This window comes from Typopeltis vanoorti, chromosome 7 (assembly GCF_054136105.1).
Source record: "Typopeltis vanoorti isolate ZY-2024b chromosome 7, IOZ_Tvanoo_1.0, whole genome shotgun sequence".
In the NCBI taxonomy this organism is placed as follows: Eukaryota; Metazoa; Arthropoda; class Arachnida; order Uropygi; family Thelyphonidae; genus Typopeltis; species Typopeltis vanoorti.
Window position 1 is genome coordinate 99,638,150 of NC_143555.1, and position 16,765 is coordinate 99,654,914.

General features: G+C 33.4%; 1 protein-coding gene across 2 annotated transcripts in view; it reads left to right on the forward strand.

The window, feature by feature from the left end:
- The window catches only part of LOC150104900 (proton-coupled zinc antiporter SLC30A1-like), a 139,822-nt gene that overhangs the window by 67,795 nt on the left and 55,262 nt on the right, over positions 1-16,765 (forward strand). For both annotated transcript variants that reach the window (XM_090396046.1, XM_090396047.1), the window contains exons 3-5: positions 1,586-1,808; positions 5,335-5,499; positions 14,907-15,048. In XM_090396046.1, the coding sequence (XP_090252172.1) occupies positions 1,586-1,808; positions 5,335-5,499; positions 14,907-15,048 (530 nt within the window). The remainder of the gene's footprint in view (positions 1-1,585; positions 1,809-5,334; positions 5,500-14,906; positions 15,049-16,765) is intronic.

Sequence of the window (16,765 nt, forward strand, 5' to 3'; positions counted from 1 at the left end):
GGCCTGTTAGATAAACTCCCATCATTTGGCCTGCCCCATGACTTTGCAGTCAGTTTGCGAACTTTCTGACTGACACACTACTTGTGATGGCAGATAGCTCATTATCCCCTAGCTATGCAACTTATGCTGGAGTTCTACAAGGTTCTGTTCTCTCATCCACCTTCTTTCTTCTGTGTATCAATAACCTACTTCAGTTAATTAACATCCAATCCAATACACAGTTTTGCTGATGACAGCATGTTACATTCTTCCTTTTCATTTGATAAACCTTGCACTACACAAATCACCACACCTTACAGAGCATCAACTTCTGCTACCTTCATTTCTGATCTCCAAGCTATTCTTCAAAGGGGATCAGATAACCTTGTCAATTTCAATGCTAGCAAAACACAGTTTTTCCTTATTTCTCACAAAAAGAGCCATTTTCTTCTAGTATTATTTTAGACAAGATGAAATTTCTCTTCTTGGCATTACCCTGACATCAAGCCTCTCTTGGCATAAGCACGTTGCAACCATTGCTTCCTCGGTAAAAAAAAAAAAAAAAAAAAACTGATTCAAGAAACTAGGATTCTTCTTTCGTCCAGGGTATTTGGAGATAAAGTAACAGCATTGTAATTATAAATCCATCCAACTATTGAATCTTACTCTCACATTTGGGATGCTGCTCCCAGGAGCTCCCAAAAAATACTTGACTCTATACAAAAGAGGGCATCTAGATGATGCTCTCTTTTGCTGATGAGATCTAGTGTATTAGCCTCTAGATGAGATCTAGTGTATTAGCAAAATGGTGAGATGTGGTCTGGTATTCTGGTGGGTAAGATGGACTATTTTTGCTAAGGTATTGTTAATGGCAAATGCATTGACATGCTTGTGTGCTTGAATGGTGGAATTAAAGAAGCAAAGCCAGTTTGAATTGTGGATGTTTTGTAGTCCCTGAGTAAGATAACCTCACCTCATTTTTTGGGTAATAATCAGATGAATGAAACAGTTTGGTAAGGAGATTTTGAGTCAGATTAGATCAAATGCAAGGGGGGGGGGGAGAAATTGTATAAAAATTGTATAATCTATGAGTGGCAGATTGGCTTTTTTTTTTTTTTTTTTTTTTTTGCTAGGGAAGCTATTTTGCATTGAGAAACAGTCTTCACCACAAGTGAGGTTGACTTGGTAAACTTTTTGTTCCTTTCCAATAATTCTTTGTGTAGAAAAGTAAATTAATTTATCAGAAGTATATTGGAGAGTTTAGCATTTTTAAATACTGAAATTTGCGGGGTTTTTTTGGTTTTTTTTAAGTTATTCAGTACTGTGGATGTCAAATTAAGATTAGGGAATGAGTAATATGTAACAAGATAAAAAAGATGTAACAAGATAGCAATTCATTACATTTTCATGATTAATAATTTATTAATATGAACATTATTCATTTTGTATTTGTTATAGAGTTCCTTCAACAAGACGGTAAATATCTCATGTGCTACATTAATATGAATGACAAAATTAAATTATTGATCATTTGTAATTTTATTAAACTCTCTCTATTCAGTATTAACTATTTTTATATATTTTTTTAACTTAATGTTTGTTTCAGATGTCTCCCAGAAAATGGTCAAAAAATACATTTGGATGGGCACGAGCAGAAGTACTAGGAGCTCTAGTTAATGCAGTATTTTTGGTTGCACTTTGCTTCTCCATTTTAGTGGAAGCACTTAAACGTTTCTATGATTATGGTGAAATTCACAATCCCATTCTTATCCTTTATGTTGGAAGTGCAGGTCTTGTTGTCAACATTATTGGTCTGTTTTTATTTCATGGTAAGTAGTAAGTATACATAAACAGTAGACAATAAGTTATACAGTACAGTTTAGATAAGTTATACATTATATAACGAATAAGATAATATGCCTGCAAAATATCTATACCTTGATTAAACTTTTCCCTATTTAATTCAGACAAGTTTATTTACAGTCATTCACGGTTAACACCATTCCTTGTTAATCGTACTGCTTTTATTTTGTTTATTACAAAGAGTATAAATTATAGGAAGAATGTGTGGACAAATGAAATAAAGCCATTCCTTGATTTAAGTAATATTCAATTTCTGTAAATTAGACTTTATGTAAATTTTTGCTGGCCATTGCAAATTTATTTTGCATCCTGTAGAAAATAAATGGAGGACTTGACTGGGCTGGCAGAAATATGTGTATGGCTTAACTCCATAACCCTCTGGTAGTTGACACTGATAATGAGTTGAATGAATGATTACTGTACATTACTACTGTTTTGGACTAGAGACCTGTGGTTGTGCTGTCAGTGTTTATTCTTATTGCAATGATGAAGGAAAAGTGCAAGCGGTAGCAGTGCTAGGAAATGAAATTTCCTAGCACTGCTTTAGAAATGAAGATTTAGAAATTATTAAAAAAAGACTTGATTTAGAAATGAAGATGAAAATGATTAAAAAATGTGAAGCAGGACAAAGTTTGTCACCTGTTGCAGGAATTAGGTCTTTTGCTGCTTCAACAGTGAATATTATTTTAAAGGACAGTGCAAGTATAAAAACCTGGCTGGAGCCATGATTTTAAAGACAGCAGAATTGCCTGGTTTCTAAACTCTTTTTAAGTTATCCCAGGTATTTAATCAGTGGAAAAATAATCTACTTTGCTTGTCTCTAAAGAAGTATAACTGTGATCCTAAGATGGTCTATCAGGAACATGATTGCCATCATATAAAAAAGCTTGTACAGACAAACTGAACTTCCTGTGTGCAAAAATTAACCCAAACATTAACAATGAAGGCTGTTCCCGATGCATATCTCACCGAACTATGCACAGGGAATTGACGGTGATCGGTATTGGCAGTCACATGCCTATATGGAAACCACTGATTTCTGTGAAGAACTAGAAAGTTCATCTGGTGTCAGAACATCATGACCGAACACTGGAAGACTGGAAAAAAATCATATGGTCCAATAAGTCACAGTACATCTTTGCTCTGTACTGACTGTAGGCAGAAAGTTTGTTGGGAGCCCCATGAAGCAATGAAACTAGCTTGCCTTATGAACACAACTCAAGGTTCTGGAGGTGGTGTCATGATGTGAGGCATATTCTGTTGGTACAGAACAGGTCCCATGATGTTGCTGCAATATTGGGTGTCTTCCAAGGTATATCTGAACATGATTGCTGATCAACTCCATCCTGCAGTGCTGACTTTTTATCCAGCAGGTGACGGTTGTTTCATGGATGACAATACTATTGCAAAAGAATTGTTCATCGGTGGTTCAGCGAACATGACATCATTTTCCACCATCTTTCCCGGCCACCACAAAGCCCATATCTAAATCATGTTGAGAATGTATGGGACATGTTAGAAAAACAAATCTCAGAGCAAATTCCTCTTCTCTCAAATCTGAGCCAGTTAGACTGTCTGGTGAATGCCTGGTATGTTGTAGACATAGGTGCAATCCAACACCTTGTGGAATCAATGCCAAACTGTACATGAGCTATGATTTGGACTAAAGGAGGTCCAATACAGTATTAAATACATGTTTCTAATTCAGTGGCTGGTATGTGTGATTATCACTTGTGATAATTAGAAAGCATTAGAGGTGAGATTTCAAGAAATGTAAATCTGATGGTATTATAAAAGAGGAAAGACCACAAAGAAAGCTATGAAACACACATTCACAACCCGAACCTGAACAAAAGCGATTGCCTAAAACTTTCTCAATTTTGGGAAGTTATATTAAATAATACTCACCATTCATGTGTTCCTTAATTATAATTAAAGTTTGCTTATATTTAAAAATAATTAACTAAATTAATTTATTTTGAATATTTATTAATGCAGATGGAGCTATGTGCTCCTGCAGCTTATAGTGCACATGATATCATGTGCTTTCAATTAAATTGTTATTTTTAGAGTTTTCCTATAACTGTATTGACAATGGCTATGAAACAGCTAAATATTTTACAAATAAAAATATTAAACATAAGTGATTATGGTATTATTATTTTATGATAAAATTGCAACTGTTCTGGCGATTCTTCAAAAGAGAATGCTGTCATGTTTGAATTAAGGATTTCAGATCCAGAAGTTTTATTTCCAGTACTCTAGAAATAAAATTTCTCTGATTGGTTGCCAGCCACCTGGGATCAAATAACTTGACAGTGAATGACATGTTTTAAGAGAAAAACAAAAAGTGTTAAATTATGAGAAAAAATGCATTTAGAATGAGGCTGAAAATTTGCTCATCTCAACCACTTTGTCTCCTTACTTGCCTGTGGTGAGTGGATTTCTGGAATCCTAGTTATATAACTATTCAGGAAAGAGATGATAAAAATGCTTTTATTGAAGTCAGGCGATGAAAAGAAGATTTCATTGACTCAGTATATTTTTCTTGCAACATAAGTGGTTAGATCTAGTACCCCAGAATTAAGATTTCCAGTGCAGATTACTGTAATTTTTTTTATTCATTTATTTTTATTTTTAATGAGAATCTCAATGATAAAAGATTGGATGGACAGATTAAGATAATCTGGAAACTCTGCTCTAGGGACTAAATGTGCCACTTTTCAAACTTCAGATAAAGGGGACGGTCATCTTCCATCAGACATTGAAAATTATCTCCCACCTAAAGACATCCTAAACATTCACAGATCCATAGCTTATGCATTGGACAATGGAAATATTCTCAAGCAGTAGGAAAATAAAGATAACTGAAATAAATTATCTTTTATTGAAATTTAAGTGGAAATTTTTTTGTATACGAATATGGCAATTTTTAAGTTGCTTTTTATTTATTTATTTTTTTTTTTTTTTAACTTGACACATTAAAGAGAAAGAGGGAATAGAATGAATTATCCAGTGAAGCAACTCCTCACCTATTCTACAAAATGATAGAATAGTAGCAACTTCTAAATAATGAACAAATGTGAATTTTTTTTAAATAAATATTACCAAAAGATATTTTATAAGAATTAAATGCTAACTAATCCTAAATGAAAATTGTTTCTTTAAAAAAAATTATTTCTTCTACTTTTGGTGTAGGTTCATAGGTTCTGATATATTGAAATAATCTTTGATAATTCTAGTTTGTATGTATTAAGTCTTAATATATGATAAATATAGAAATATGTGAAATTGTCTCAGATATTCTTATAAAAGATACCTGAATGGGGGATAGTTCGGAATTTAACTAAGGTGTAAGTTTTTAAATTGAGAGATCCTGACAGTTCAGTTACACACACGCACACACACAATATATATATATATATATATATATATATATATATATATATATATATATATATATATACACGTTTTGTTTTTCTGCAATGATAGAACATGGAGGTGGGCATAGCCATAGAAGAGGCCATCATCATAGCTTGAGAACAATAGAAGAAGTAATGGCTGAAGAGGATATAAATGAAAATCAAGAAAATTACCGTCTTTCAGACAATCTTCCAAACTCTTCACCCAAGGATGATGGCAAGAAGCACACGATTTGTAAGTACCAATGATGTTTATCTTATTCTATCAGTAATCATTGTTCAACATATTTCCTTACTTATATATATAAATGTTTTATTTAAATGCACTTTTAGATCACTTTTTCTTGTCAGATTACTGAAATTATAAAACATTTTATTAGAACTTGTGTGTTAATTAAATGATATGGATCACTTAATGTTAAAAGATTTTTTTATAGAAATATTTCATAGAATTTTTTTATCAGCATCATGAGCATTTTCAGTATGATTTAAAAAATGGAAAAAATAGCACAAGCATACATGACAGGAAGATTAACAGTGCAGGTATGAAATGACAAGTTGCAGCAGAGTAGCATGGTCTAATTATAGCTGTCTTAACAAGATTACATCCTCACTACAAAAAATCCTTGCATATCTTCTAGATTGCCCAGTAAGATAAACTAGAAAATGAGTAGGAAGCTTATACTTGACAAGATATAAAATATAAAAATGAAGATAGCTTCCAGACATTATGTAATGCAACATTGATGATCCAAAGTTCTAAGTATCTTTGGGATGCACTCAGATTTCTCCAACATACAGGATTGCTACTCATTGTACTTCTTCTTGAACAGCTGAAAATGGATTAGTTCTGTATTTATTTATGAACTCTTTTGATGAAAATATTAGTTTTCTCTAAAACTATTAGAGAAAAAAAGTATTGCCATCCTTGTTGACTGAGAGGGTTAATACCTGATCTAGGTTTGAATCTTGCTTTGGGCATGGATTCAAAGATATTCAAAGTTGCAGCAGAGTAGCATGGTCTAATTATAGCTGTCTTAACAAGATTACATCCTCACTACAAAAAATCCCTGCATATCTTCTAGATTGCCCAGTAAGATAAACTAGAAAATGAGTAGGAAGCTTATACTTGACAAGATATAAAATATAAAAATGAAGATAGCTTCCAGACATTATGTAATGCAACATTGATGATCCAAAGTTCTAAGTATCTTTGGGATGCACTCAGATTTCTCCAACATACAGGATTGCTACTCATTGTACTTCTTCTTGAACAGCTGAAAATGGATTAGTTCTGTATTTATTTATGAACTCTTTTGATGAAAATATTAGTTTTCTCTAAAACTATTAGAGAAAAAAAGTATTGCCATCCTTGTTGACTGAGAGGGTTAATACCTGATCTAGGTTTGAATCTTGCTTTGGGCATGGATTCAAAGATATTTGTGAATATCTTTAGTCAGAGATGAATTTTATCTGCCCACTAATAAGCTTGTGTTAGTGGGCAGAAGTGACTAAAAAAAAGTTTTATATTTGGCCTTTAGATCAGGATTTCCAGAATATGTACAAAAATGAAATAAAAATATAAAAAAAAATTAAATTGTTTAACAAAAAAAATTCTTAGCCTGTGATTGATATAAATGTACTGTAGGTTTACTACAGTACATTAATTCCTTTTTATGAATAGGAGCTACATAAAAAAAAAAAAAAAGAAAGAAAATGTTTTGTTGCACTTTGCTCTGAAGCAAAGAGAATGAACCCATTAGAAATAGAGTCCTTATAGGACCAGATTTTTGACGTGGATAATGAGGAGACAAGAATATTAATCCCCCCCCCGAGAAATGAAGGCCATCATCCAACCCAACAGGTATAGAACACGGAAATCTTAAAAAAAAAAAAAAAAAAAAAAATCTTATTTTCAGTTTCTAGTGTAAATTGTATCCTAAAGTGAATTGCATTAATTTTATTTGCAAATCCTTGCAGCTCCTAATGAACCCTGATATACTGCAAGCACGTCATCTATAAATCTGCACTCCAAGGAATGCTTAGGATGAACATTTCAGCAATATGGAATGTTGCTCAAAATTCTCCTTGAAATAGTTATTCAAAGTGTAGGAAAGAGCACTTCCATTACTCTCCTTTTGACTTGTTTGTATAGTTAATTTTGACAGCTGAAATAACCCAGGTGATTTTAGTTGTCAGCAACATGATGGTATCATATCAAAAATCTGATAGTATTGGATGGAAATTCTTTTTAACATGAATTAAGAGCATATTTCAAAGATAGGTTAGTGAAAAATGAAGCTGTATGAATTCAGAAATTATATTTACAATCCAAGATATTTTTAACATGTAAAGAAAAGTTATCTCTAAAATGGGGTAGTAATATGGATAATTTGTATTGAATGAAGAGGTGAAATAACCAATACCATCCTATGCAGGTCTCAGTAGAATGTAGCTTTGAACTGTAGAGAGGCCATGTAGTCTGTTTGGAAGTCATGGTAGTCCTGAGTTTCTTTGTTAACTCCACATCCTGGCTGACTTCTATGAGTTTGTTCAGTGTATTAATCTGACTTTCATTAGGAATGCCAACAAGCAGATGATTGGAACATTGAGCATTATGGTAAACTTTCTTTAATATTCCTTTTTATCCTAAGCTACTATCACTTTCTCCTTGTTGACTTTGGTAATGTCAGTTTATTATTTTCTTTCAAGGGAGCTTGAAACTTTAACTCAGAATAGTCAGATTGGAGTTGGTGATATAGCTTTAATACAAACTTTATTAGCTGTATCTAGAGAAATATTACACAGCCTTTATCTGCATAAAAAAAATCCATTGCTGGTATACTTTTCGGAGGAACTGCATTAATGTGACCTTTAACCAAATATTTAGCTCTTCTTAAATTGAGAGGATAGCAGGAAACATTTATCACTAATTTGCTGGTATTCACTATGGGTCATGATTAACTAATTGATTAAATCTTCATGTTAATTTAGCTTTACATTTGATAGAGATTTTATTAGATAATTACATATAAATGCTGTATACAACAGCAAGTAGGTCATGTGATGATAATTCATTAGAAGCATCAGTAAATGCTACTAAATTTGTTGCCATTTTTAAAGATGAAGTTGCTTATTAGCAAAACTTTCTTAGCTTGCAAATAAATGTGTTCCAATTCCTTTCTATAGTGTTACACCTTTTTTGGAGGAAAAAAAGTAGGTCATTAAAATAGTATGCTATTTTTAATGATACACTTAAACTGAAAGTTTGACCATTAAGATGAATTGTTATATTTAATATTGATTGCATTCATACCAGTATCAAAGCTTATTAGATAATGGAGCTACTTTGTATCTCCAACAAGAGGATAAGTTTAATGACTAATATAAAATGTGTAATTTATACTGAAAGAATAAATTTTTTAATAAAATAAATGTATATACTAAAGTAAAGAGCCAAAAGGCTTAAGTTCGGTGATGCAAAAATTAAGTGGAAATTAAATCCAGCATTATTTCATAGTCGAATACAAAAACTATAAAACTTTCATATGGAATTTTGGCCAGAGAACTTACGAGAATATACTTGCCGGCATTTACAAGTTGTCCTAGCCGGACCTAATAGGGAACACGACTGCTAGCATCTGTATATTTGCCTCCTATTGGATGAACCAATAAGTTCGAAACAGCTGTCAGGCTAGTGAAACCTTATCAAAATGATATCTTTAAAAACCATATCAAAATGACCAAAAATTAGATGTGGTCTTTTGTGCTTATAACATCTAGATTGATCCTTTTAATCAATCTAGATCAATCAAGCACAAAATGTTGCGGGAGATTGGGCATAACATAATTTGGTTTCATTATCTTGGAGATCAATGATGGTAACTAATTTCAGCAGTGTGTTTAGATTGTATTGTGTACAATGATATTAGTGGAATTTTTGTTGATATTATTGGTGTTTTTATTTGCGTTTCTTTTTAGTTGTGGAATGTAAATATTCTAGTATATAGCAATCTTGGTAATTTTCCACTAAGCGAGTCTTTAAAAAACGACTAGTCAATCCAATGTAGCAGGTATTACATCCTGATTTGCAGTTAAACTTGTAAACAACATTGTGCCATAGTAATACATTAGTCTGAAACATTGTGGTTTTATGTTTTAATAAATTTTGTAGTATGTTTCTTGTAGTGAAGGCAGTTCTGTAATTTGAATATTTGAAGATGAATGGCTTTGTAAATATTATGATATGGGAATTTAAGATTGGTGTAAGATTTGGATAAACTCATACAAAAAATTTCTGGTACATAAATAGCTTTATCTATTAATTGTTTGAGGATATTGATGAGAAAGGAAGATGTCTTTTAGGTACAGTATATGATTTCTTAATTTAGAGCAGTGGTTGAAGAAGAGTATTTATTGCTGTGTTGAAATGACCAACCTTTTGATATAGGTGATAGGTGCAGAAATGTGAGTAGTTTTCATAAGTTTATGGTATACCTGAGTACTAACATAATGATCAGATCCAGTGTGAGTCAAATTTAGAAAGTTCATAGATTTTATATTCTTCATTTTCAATAGAGAATTTTAGTCTATGCCTAAAGATAGGTAAAGAAACAATTTGTTTTTGTACAGCATTCCTGTTGCCGAGTGGGAGTGATGGTGAAAAGAATTGTTTCCATATGGGTGATGAAAAATTCTGCAAGCTTACTACTAATATTTTGGTCTATTAAAGATCAAAATGATGTAACTACTATCATTATTTTTAAAGAAATTAGCTAAAATTTTAACCTTATTAAGTGAAAGGATATCAGAAAGGCATGATTTGGTACAGTCTGATAGGCTGTGGTGTGGAGGATGTCTAGAGTTTTGGTCACGTTGTTGGTATATAAGGAAGACATACATCAAAAGAAGAGAGAATATTGTCAGGGGGCATGATGGTTTTTTTAATGTGCTTGAGTTCATTGCTGTTTTTAATAATAAATTTTGAATTTTTTAGCAATAGTTTAATTAATTCAGAAGTCACTTTGTATAAGGGAGTTGTGTCTTCTCTTCTTCCTCTTGTACCTTATCTCTTCTATTTGGGGTCGGCCTTTAATTTTAAATGATGCAACCTTATGCATGTGATCCCAAACAACTTGTTGCAGAACCTGGCATTGGGAGTGGGGGGAAGGATCTTTTGTCTGTAGAAGTGTGTGTTCACAAGGTCTGTTTGCCTGTTCTTCTGAGGGATGAAAACCCTGAGTTTCTGGGAGGAAAAACCCTCCACTTATGTGAGACCGGCTAACTCACCTTTAGGCGAAAGTGACCACATAAAAGTTCCCCATGTCATGGACAGGAATTGAGCAGGAGTAGTGCTCTCATAGTACCCATATATAAAAAGGAAAATAAAACTGAATGTGAGAATTAGGCAGGTATTTCCCTACAGAATGTTCCTGGTAAGATTTATGCAAGTATACTTGAGACACAGTTGAGAAGAATTGTGGAAGGGAAGCTTGGTGAAGAACAAGCTAGATTCAGGCCAAATAAAAGCTTTCAGGATCAGATTTTCACTTTACAACAAATTGTTGAGAAATCATGGGAATATAACAAAGATCTGTATTTAAGTTTTGTAGATCTGGAAAAGGCATACGACAAAGTGCTAAGAGAAAAGCTATTCAAAATGCTACAGATGTATGGTGTCGATAGAGCATTATATCAAGCAATACTTAGTCTTTATTTGAGTTTGTAAGTCAGCAGTTAGAATTGAAGGAAGTACAGGAATATGGTTTTATGTTAAATATGGTGTCAGACAAGGATATACATTATCCCCTCTGTTTTTATTATATATATATATGGATCACATTATGAAAGAAAGTGGTATTACACTGATATCAAAATTGGTGATGGTAATCTCAGCTCTTTACTTTATGCAGATGATGTCATACTTTTAAATAAATCCAGGACAAGTTTGCAGATATCCCTGACCGAATTGACTAAATGCTGTAATAAATTTGGTATGAAAATCGACAGTACAAAGACAATGAAAATAGGCAGAAGCATTAAAATATCCACTGCATTATGAATGGAGAACCTATAGAACAGTAAAACATTTCAGCTACTCAGGCACAATTTTTAAGTGATCTTGGTAAATTAAATTTGGAAAAAGGCAACAGAATCAACAAAGTTGGTATGGTAGGAAGTCAAATGAATAAATTTATATGAGATAAGAGAGAAACCGGGTTAGAAATAAAACACTTGACCAAGGACTAGAGACTGCAGATATGAGAGTCCTTAGAAAGATTAGGGGTGTGAACAGATGGCATCAATGGCAATATCATATTAAAAACGAAAATATTAGGAATGAACTTGACATTTGCTAGCATCCAGGAATGTGTTAGTAGAGATAATCTTGTTTGGTATGGTCACTTAAACAGAATGGGATAGGAAAGATTAGCAAAACAAGTGTTCTCTGCCAGGTTTACAGGAAAAAGATCCAGAGGAAGACCAAGATATAGGTGGATTGATACAGTAAAAAGTGCCTTAGAAGACAGAAATATACGATCCTATAATGTTGGAGTCTTGACGAGTAACAGATTGATTTGGAGGAAAATTATAGATAGGAAGTTAACGGTGATGTAAGTTTTTCTTGGGGTACTATCATATCTTGTACATCCCTTGAGGGTGCATGGCAGGAATTTGATGATAATGATATAAATTGAACAATTTTTTTTTTAGAGAAAAGAGCAAACCTAATAATAATGGCAAATATCTGTTGGATTTCTGCTCAGGACATGGACTGGTTATTACTAACACCATGCTCCAACATAAAAATGTGCACAAATTCACATGGAGAGAAGAGGCAAGGAATAAGAAAAGTCTCATTGACTATGTTATTGTTGATAGTGATGTTTTCTCCCTGGTGCAGGACACCAGAATGTACAGAGGATTTAAAATTGGAAGTGATCACTATTTAGTCTTGAGCAGGATAAAATTGAATTTCATATTGAAAAGTATTACATGTAAGAAAGTTTTAAAGCGAATAAAAGTTGAGCAGCTCTCAGATGTGAACTGTAGACTAAAATACACAAAGATTATTGAAGAAAAAATGAAAGAGTTTCAAAACAGGAATCAAACCTTGGAGATTCAGTGGCAAACTCTGAAAAAAACATTGATTGATTCTGCCAGAGAGGCATGTGGTGAGGTTGTCTGCAAGGATAAAAAAATCAGAACTCCCTGGTGGACACAGGAAGTTAAAGAGGCAGTGAAGGAAAAGAAGAAAGCATATCAAAAGTTCCTGTCAAATAAGTCAGCTTGTGCTCTTAGAGAATATAGAGACAAATGCAAGAATGCTAAACGCTGTGTAAAACTAGCTAAACAAAAGTCATGGGAAGACTTTGGCAAGAATATAGAAAATAAATATCAAGAAGGTGGCAAAATATTCTGGAGGTTGTTGAAGAAGCTTAGGAATGGTGGAAAGAGTGCTGTAAAAGGAGTTAGAGATGATAAAGGCGACATGAAAAAGGGAGAAAAAGATATCCTTGAAGTATGGAGTAATTACTTTGAAAAACTGCTAAATGAAACAAGCAGTGATGACAGCACATTGGTAAAAAAACACTGACCAGGCATGCAGCCAGGAATACATATCCATACTTGAAGTAGAAAAAGTCATCAAAGGCTTGAAATGTGGAAAGGCAGCAGGAGTAGATGATATTCGACCAGAAATGCTGAAGTATGGTGGTATAAGAATCTTACAGTGGCTGCACTGCATTGTTCAGAAAGCCTGGACAGAGGGATGAATTCCCGATGATTGAAGTAGAGCTCTCATAGTACCCATATATAAAAAGGGAAATAAAACTGAATGTGAGAATTACAGAGGTATTTCCCTACTGAGTGTTCCTGGAAAATCTATGCAAGTATACTTGAGAAACGGTTGAGAAGAATTGTGGAAGAAAAGCTGGGTGAAGAACAAGCTGGATTCAAGCCAAATAGAGGTTGTCAGGATCAGATCTTCACTTTACGACAAATAGTCGAGAAAGCATGGGAATATAACAGAGATCTGTATTTAAGTTTTGTCGATTTGGAAAAAGCATATTACAAGGTGCCAAGAGAGAAGCTGTTCAATATGCTACAGTTATATGGTGTCAATGGGGCATTATATCAAGCAATACTTAGTCTTTATTTGAGTTGTAAGTCAGCAGTTAGAATTGAAGGAAGTACAGGAAGATGGTTTAATTTTAAATATGGTGTGAGACAAGGATGTACATTATCCCCTCTGTTATTCATTATCTATATGGATCACATTATGAAGAAAAGTGGTATTAAACATGATATCAAAATTGGAGATGTTAATATCAGCTCTTTGCTTTATGCGGATGATGTTATACTTCTAAATAAATCCGCAACAAGTCTGCAAGATTCTCTGACTAAATTGAATAGCTGTTGTTATAGACATGGTATGAAGGTCAGCAATAAAAAGACAATGAAAATAGGCAGAATCATTGAAAATGTCAAGTGTTGTGAATGGAGAACCTGTGGAACAAGTAAAACATTTCAGGTACTTAGGCACGATTTTTACTGAAAATGGTAAATTAAATATAGAAATAGACAACAGAATCAGCAAAGCTGGTATGGTGGAAAGTCAATTGAATAAATTCATATGGAATAAGAGTGAAATTAGTCGGAACACTAAATTAGCTGTATACAAGACAGTGTTCAAACCAATTTTAACTTATGGATCTCAGAACTGGGTTAGAAATAAAACACTTGATCTAAGACTAGAGACCGCAGATATGAGAGTCCTTAGAAAGATTAGGGGCATGAACAGATGGCATCAATGGCAATATCATATTAAAAACGAAAATATTAGGAATGAACTTGACATTGCTAGCATCCAGGAATGTGTTAGTAGAGCTGATCTTTGGTGGTATGGTCACTTAAACAGAATGGGATAGGAAAGATTAGCAAAACAAGTGTTCTCTGCCAGGTTTGCAGGAAAAAGATCCAGAGGAAGACCAAGATATAGGTGGATTGATACGGTAAAATGACAGAAATATACGATCCTATAATGTTGGAGTCTTGACGAGTAACAGATTGATTTGGAGGAAAATTGTAGATAGGAAGTTAGTAATGATGTAAATTTTTCTTGGAGTACTATCATATCCTGTACACCCCTTGAGGGTACATGGCAGGAATTTGATGATGATGATATAAATTGAACATTTTTGTCAGTCATTTAACTTTGCCTCTAGTTGGAGATACAGAGCACCATTACCTAATAAGCTTTCCTATTTTTTTTTTTTTTGTTATCATTTGATATCAGGAGCAACTTGACTTGTTTCAGAAAATTCTTGCATTAATATGCAAAAAATTAATTTTTAGTGAACTTGCTATGTCATAAATCATTTCCTGAAATGTCTGTCATTTCAAAGTAAACTGCTTTCATTTAATGAGAGGATGTGCTTTTCTCTGGGAATTGAGAATTGTAGACTGTTCTATAATTTAAAAGTGTATACTTTTAAATATAGTGAATACTGAGTAGTTTAAAAACAAATGTGAATTAGTAGTTTTGAAGAAAAAAATATTTATTACATTATAAAGATATTAACTTTATTTTTGTAAGAATAGCCTTTTAAATATTGAATAACTAATTTTACTTCTTTATAGCTTCTGGTAGTCAGATGAATATGAGAGGTGTGTTTCTTCATGTGCTAGCTGATGCTCTGGGCTCTGTCATTGTCATTATCAGTGCTCTTATTATTTGGTTGACAACTTGGGAATACCGTTTTTATGTAGATCCTGCCCTCAGGTATGATTGGATATTTATCTATCAAATCTGTGTATACCAAAAAAAAAAAAAAAAATTTCAAAAACTCAAAGTTTTTGAAATCTTTTGAGATAACATTAAAGCATGTGTTTATTTATTTTATTGAACTCTCCCACAACAAGAGGTTACAAAATGTCTCATGTGGGGGAAATAAAGCAGAGAAATGATAGAAACTACTTCAGCAGAGCAGAACCCATAAAAACACTTGTAGATATAAAGCAAAACCAGAACATCTGTTGTGGAATTGGAGGGAATCTTGCAAGAGAAGGGATCATCTATTAATTAATGGGTCCTCTTCAAGATAGTTTAAAGCATTTTTAGGGAAGGTTATAGTGTCATCCCAGTTAGTGGATTAGGGATTTACATAGTGTTAACAGTTGTACAGGTTAGAAGTATTGTCTTGAATGGAAAGGTTCATTGAGCTTTTTTAGAAACTGAGGCAGACGTTCATGTAATATTTGTGCCAGGAATGGGAAAGCTATAGGCATATGACAACCTAGAAAGAGAAATCTTATCTTTTCTAGAGATTGGGATATTATAAAATTTTGTAGGAGATTAAGTTAACTCCTTCTTTTGAGAAATAGATAGATCTGTTTTTTAATAGTATTTGAGTCAACAAGTTTGTCATTACCTGGTTGGAAATCAGTGTTTAAAGCATTGGATATGGAAGATCTTGAAGCTTAGAATTTCTGAAACTACAAAGTTGATGAAGTGAAGAATAGGAATAGGGTACTGGCATCAGAAAATTTGAGTAGGGTTTGAAGTTAGTCTGAGAAGGTCCTCTAGCATTGTCAAAGAAGTTCAAATGCACTTGTAAGAGTATTTCTTTGTTGGTTAATGGTGTAAATTGCTCAAAGGAAAAATGCTAAAATAGTATTATTATAAGAAAAACCTTCGAGGAGTAAGGGACTGATCAAGGGAAGTGGCATATCACCTGCACTTACAACCTCCAAAGGCAGTTCATCCAAATCAAATCACGCATCAATCTATGAAAGAAAAATCTGTCTCTCACCCCTTCTTCACTGCATTTATTTGTAACTTCCATTGAGGCCTTCTCATCCTTTTACACACCATCCATAATATGAAAAATTCCATCAATCATATCACCCCCCCCTTTATCCTGTTTTCTCCTGTCATAAATCAATTGTACACATCAGTCTTTGAACAATCCTTGTGCAATGGGATTATCATACATTCTCTACACTTGTTCTGCAGCTCAAATTATACAAGCCTGTCAAAGGAACAGCCACTTCAGCTGAACACTCTTTTAGCATCCATGCTGATATTCCATCGCCCTCTATTGCCAAATTCTTATTCATTTCATGCAACAACTCTAGTATACCTCTTTCTTGTATGCTTGAGTTTCTTCATCAAGCAAAGAGGTAGCAGCGAGCTTAATGTTACATAGATTCGGTTGATTGCTTTTAGCAAAATGGACACTCATTAGTTGAACAATCTCTTCAGCATCTGTCATCACATGCATACCATCTACATTTCCTTTCCTATCCTGATTTACACTCATGCGTAGACCTACACATTTTACCGTGTAGGTATTTGGAATTGAAATCCTATGGAATAGGTTGGCTACTCCTTATTCCTGCAAGTGTCCTATGTCTGTAGAAGCATGTGTTCACGAGGTCGGTTTGCCTGTTCTGGGGGATGAAAAACCTGAGTTTTTGGGGTGAAACCCCCCCACCTC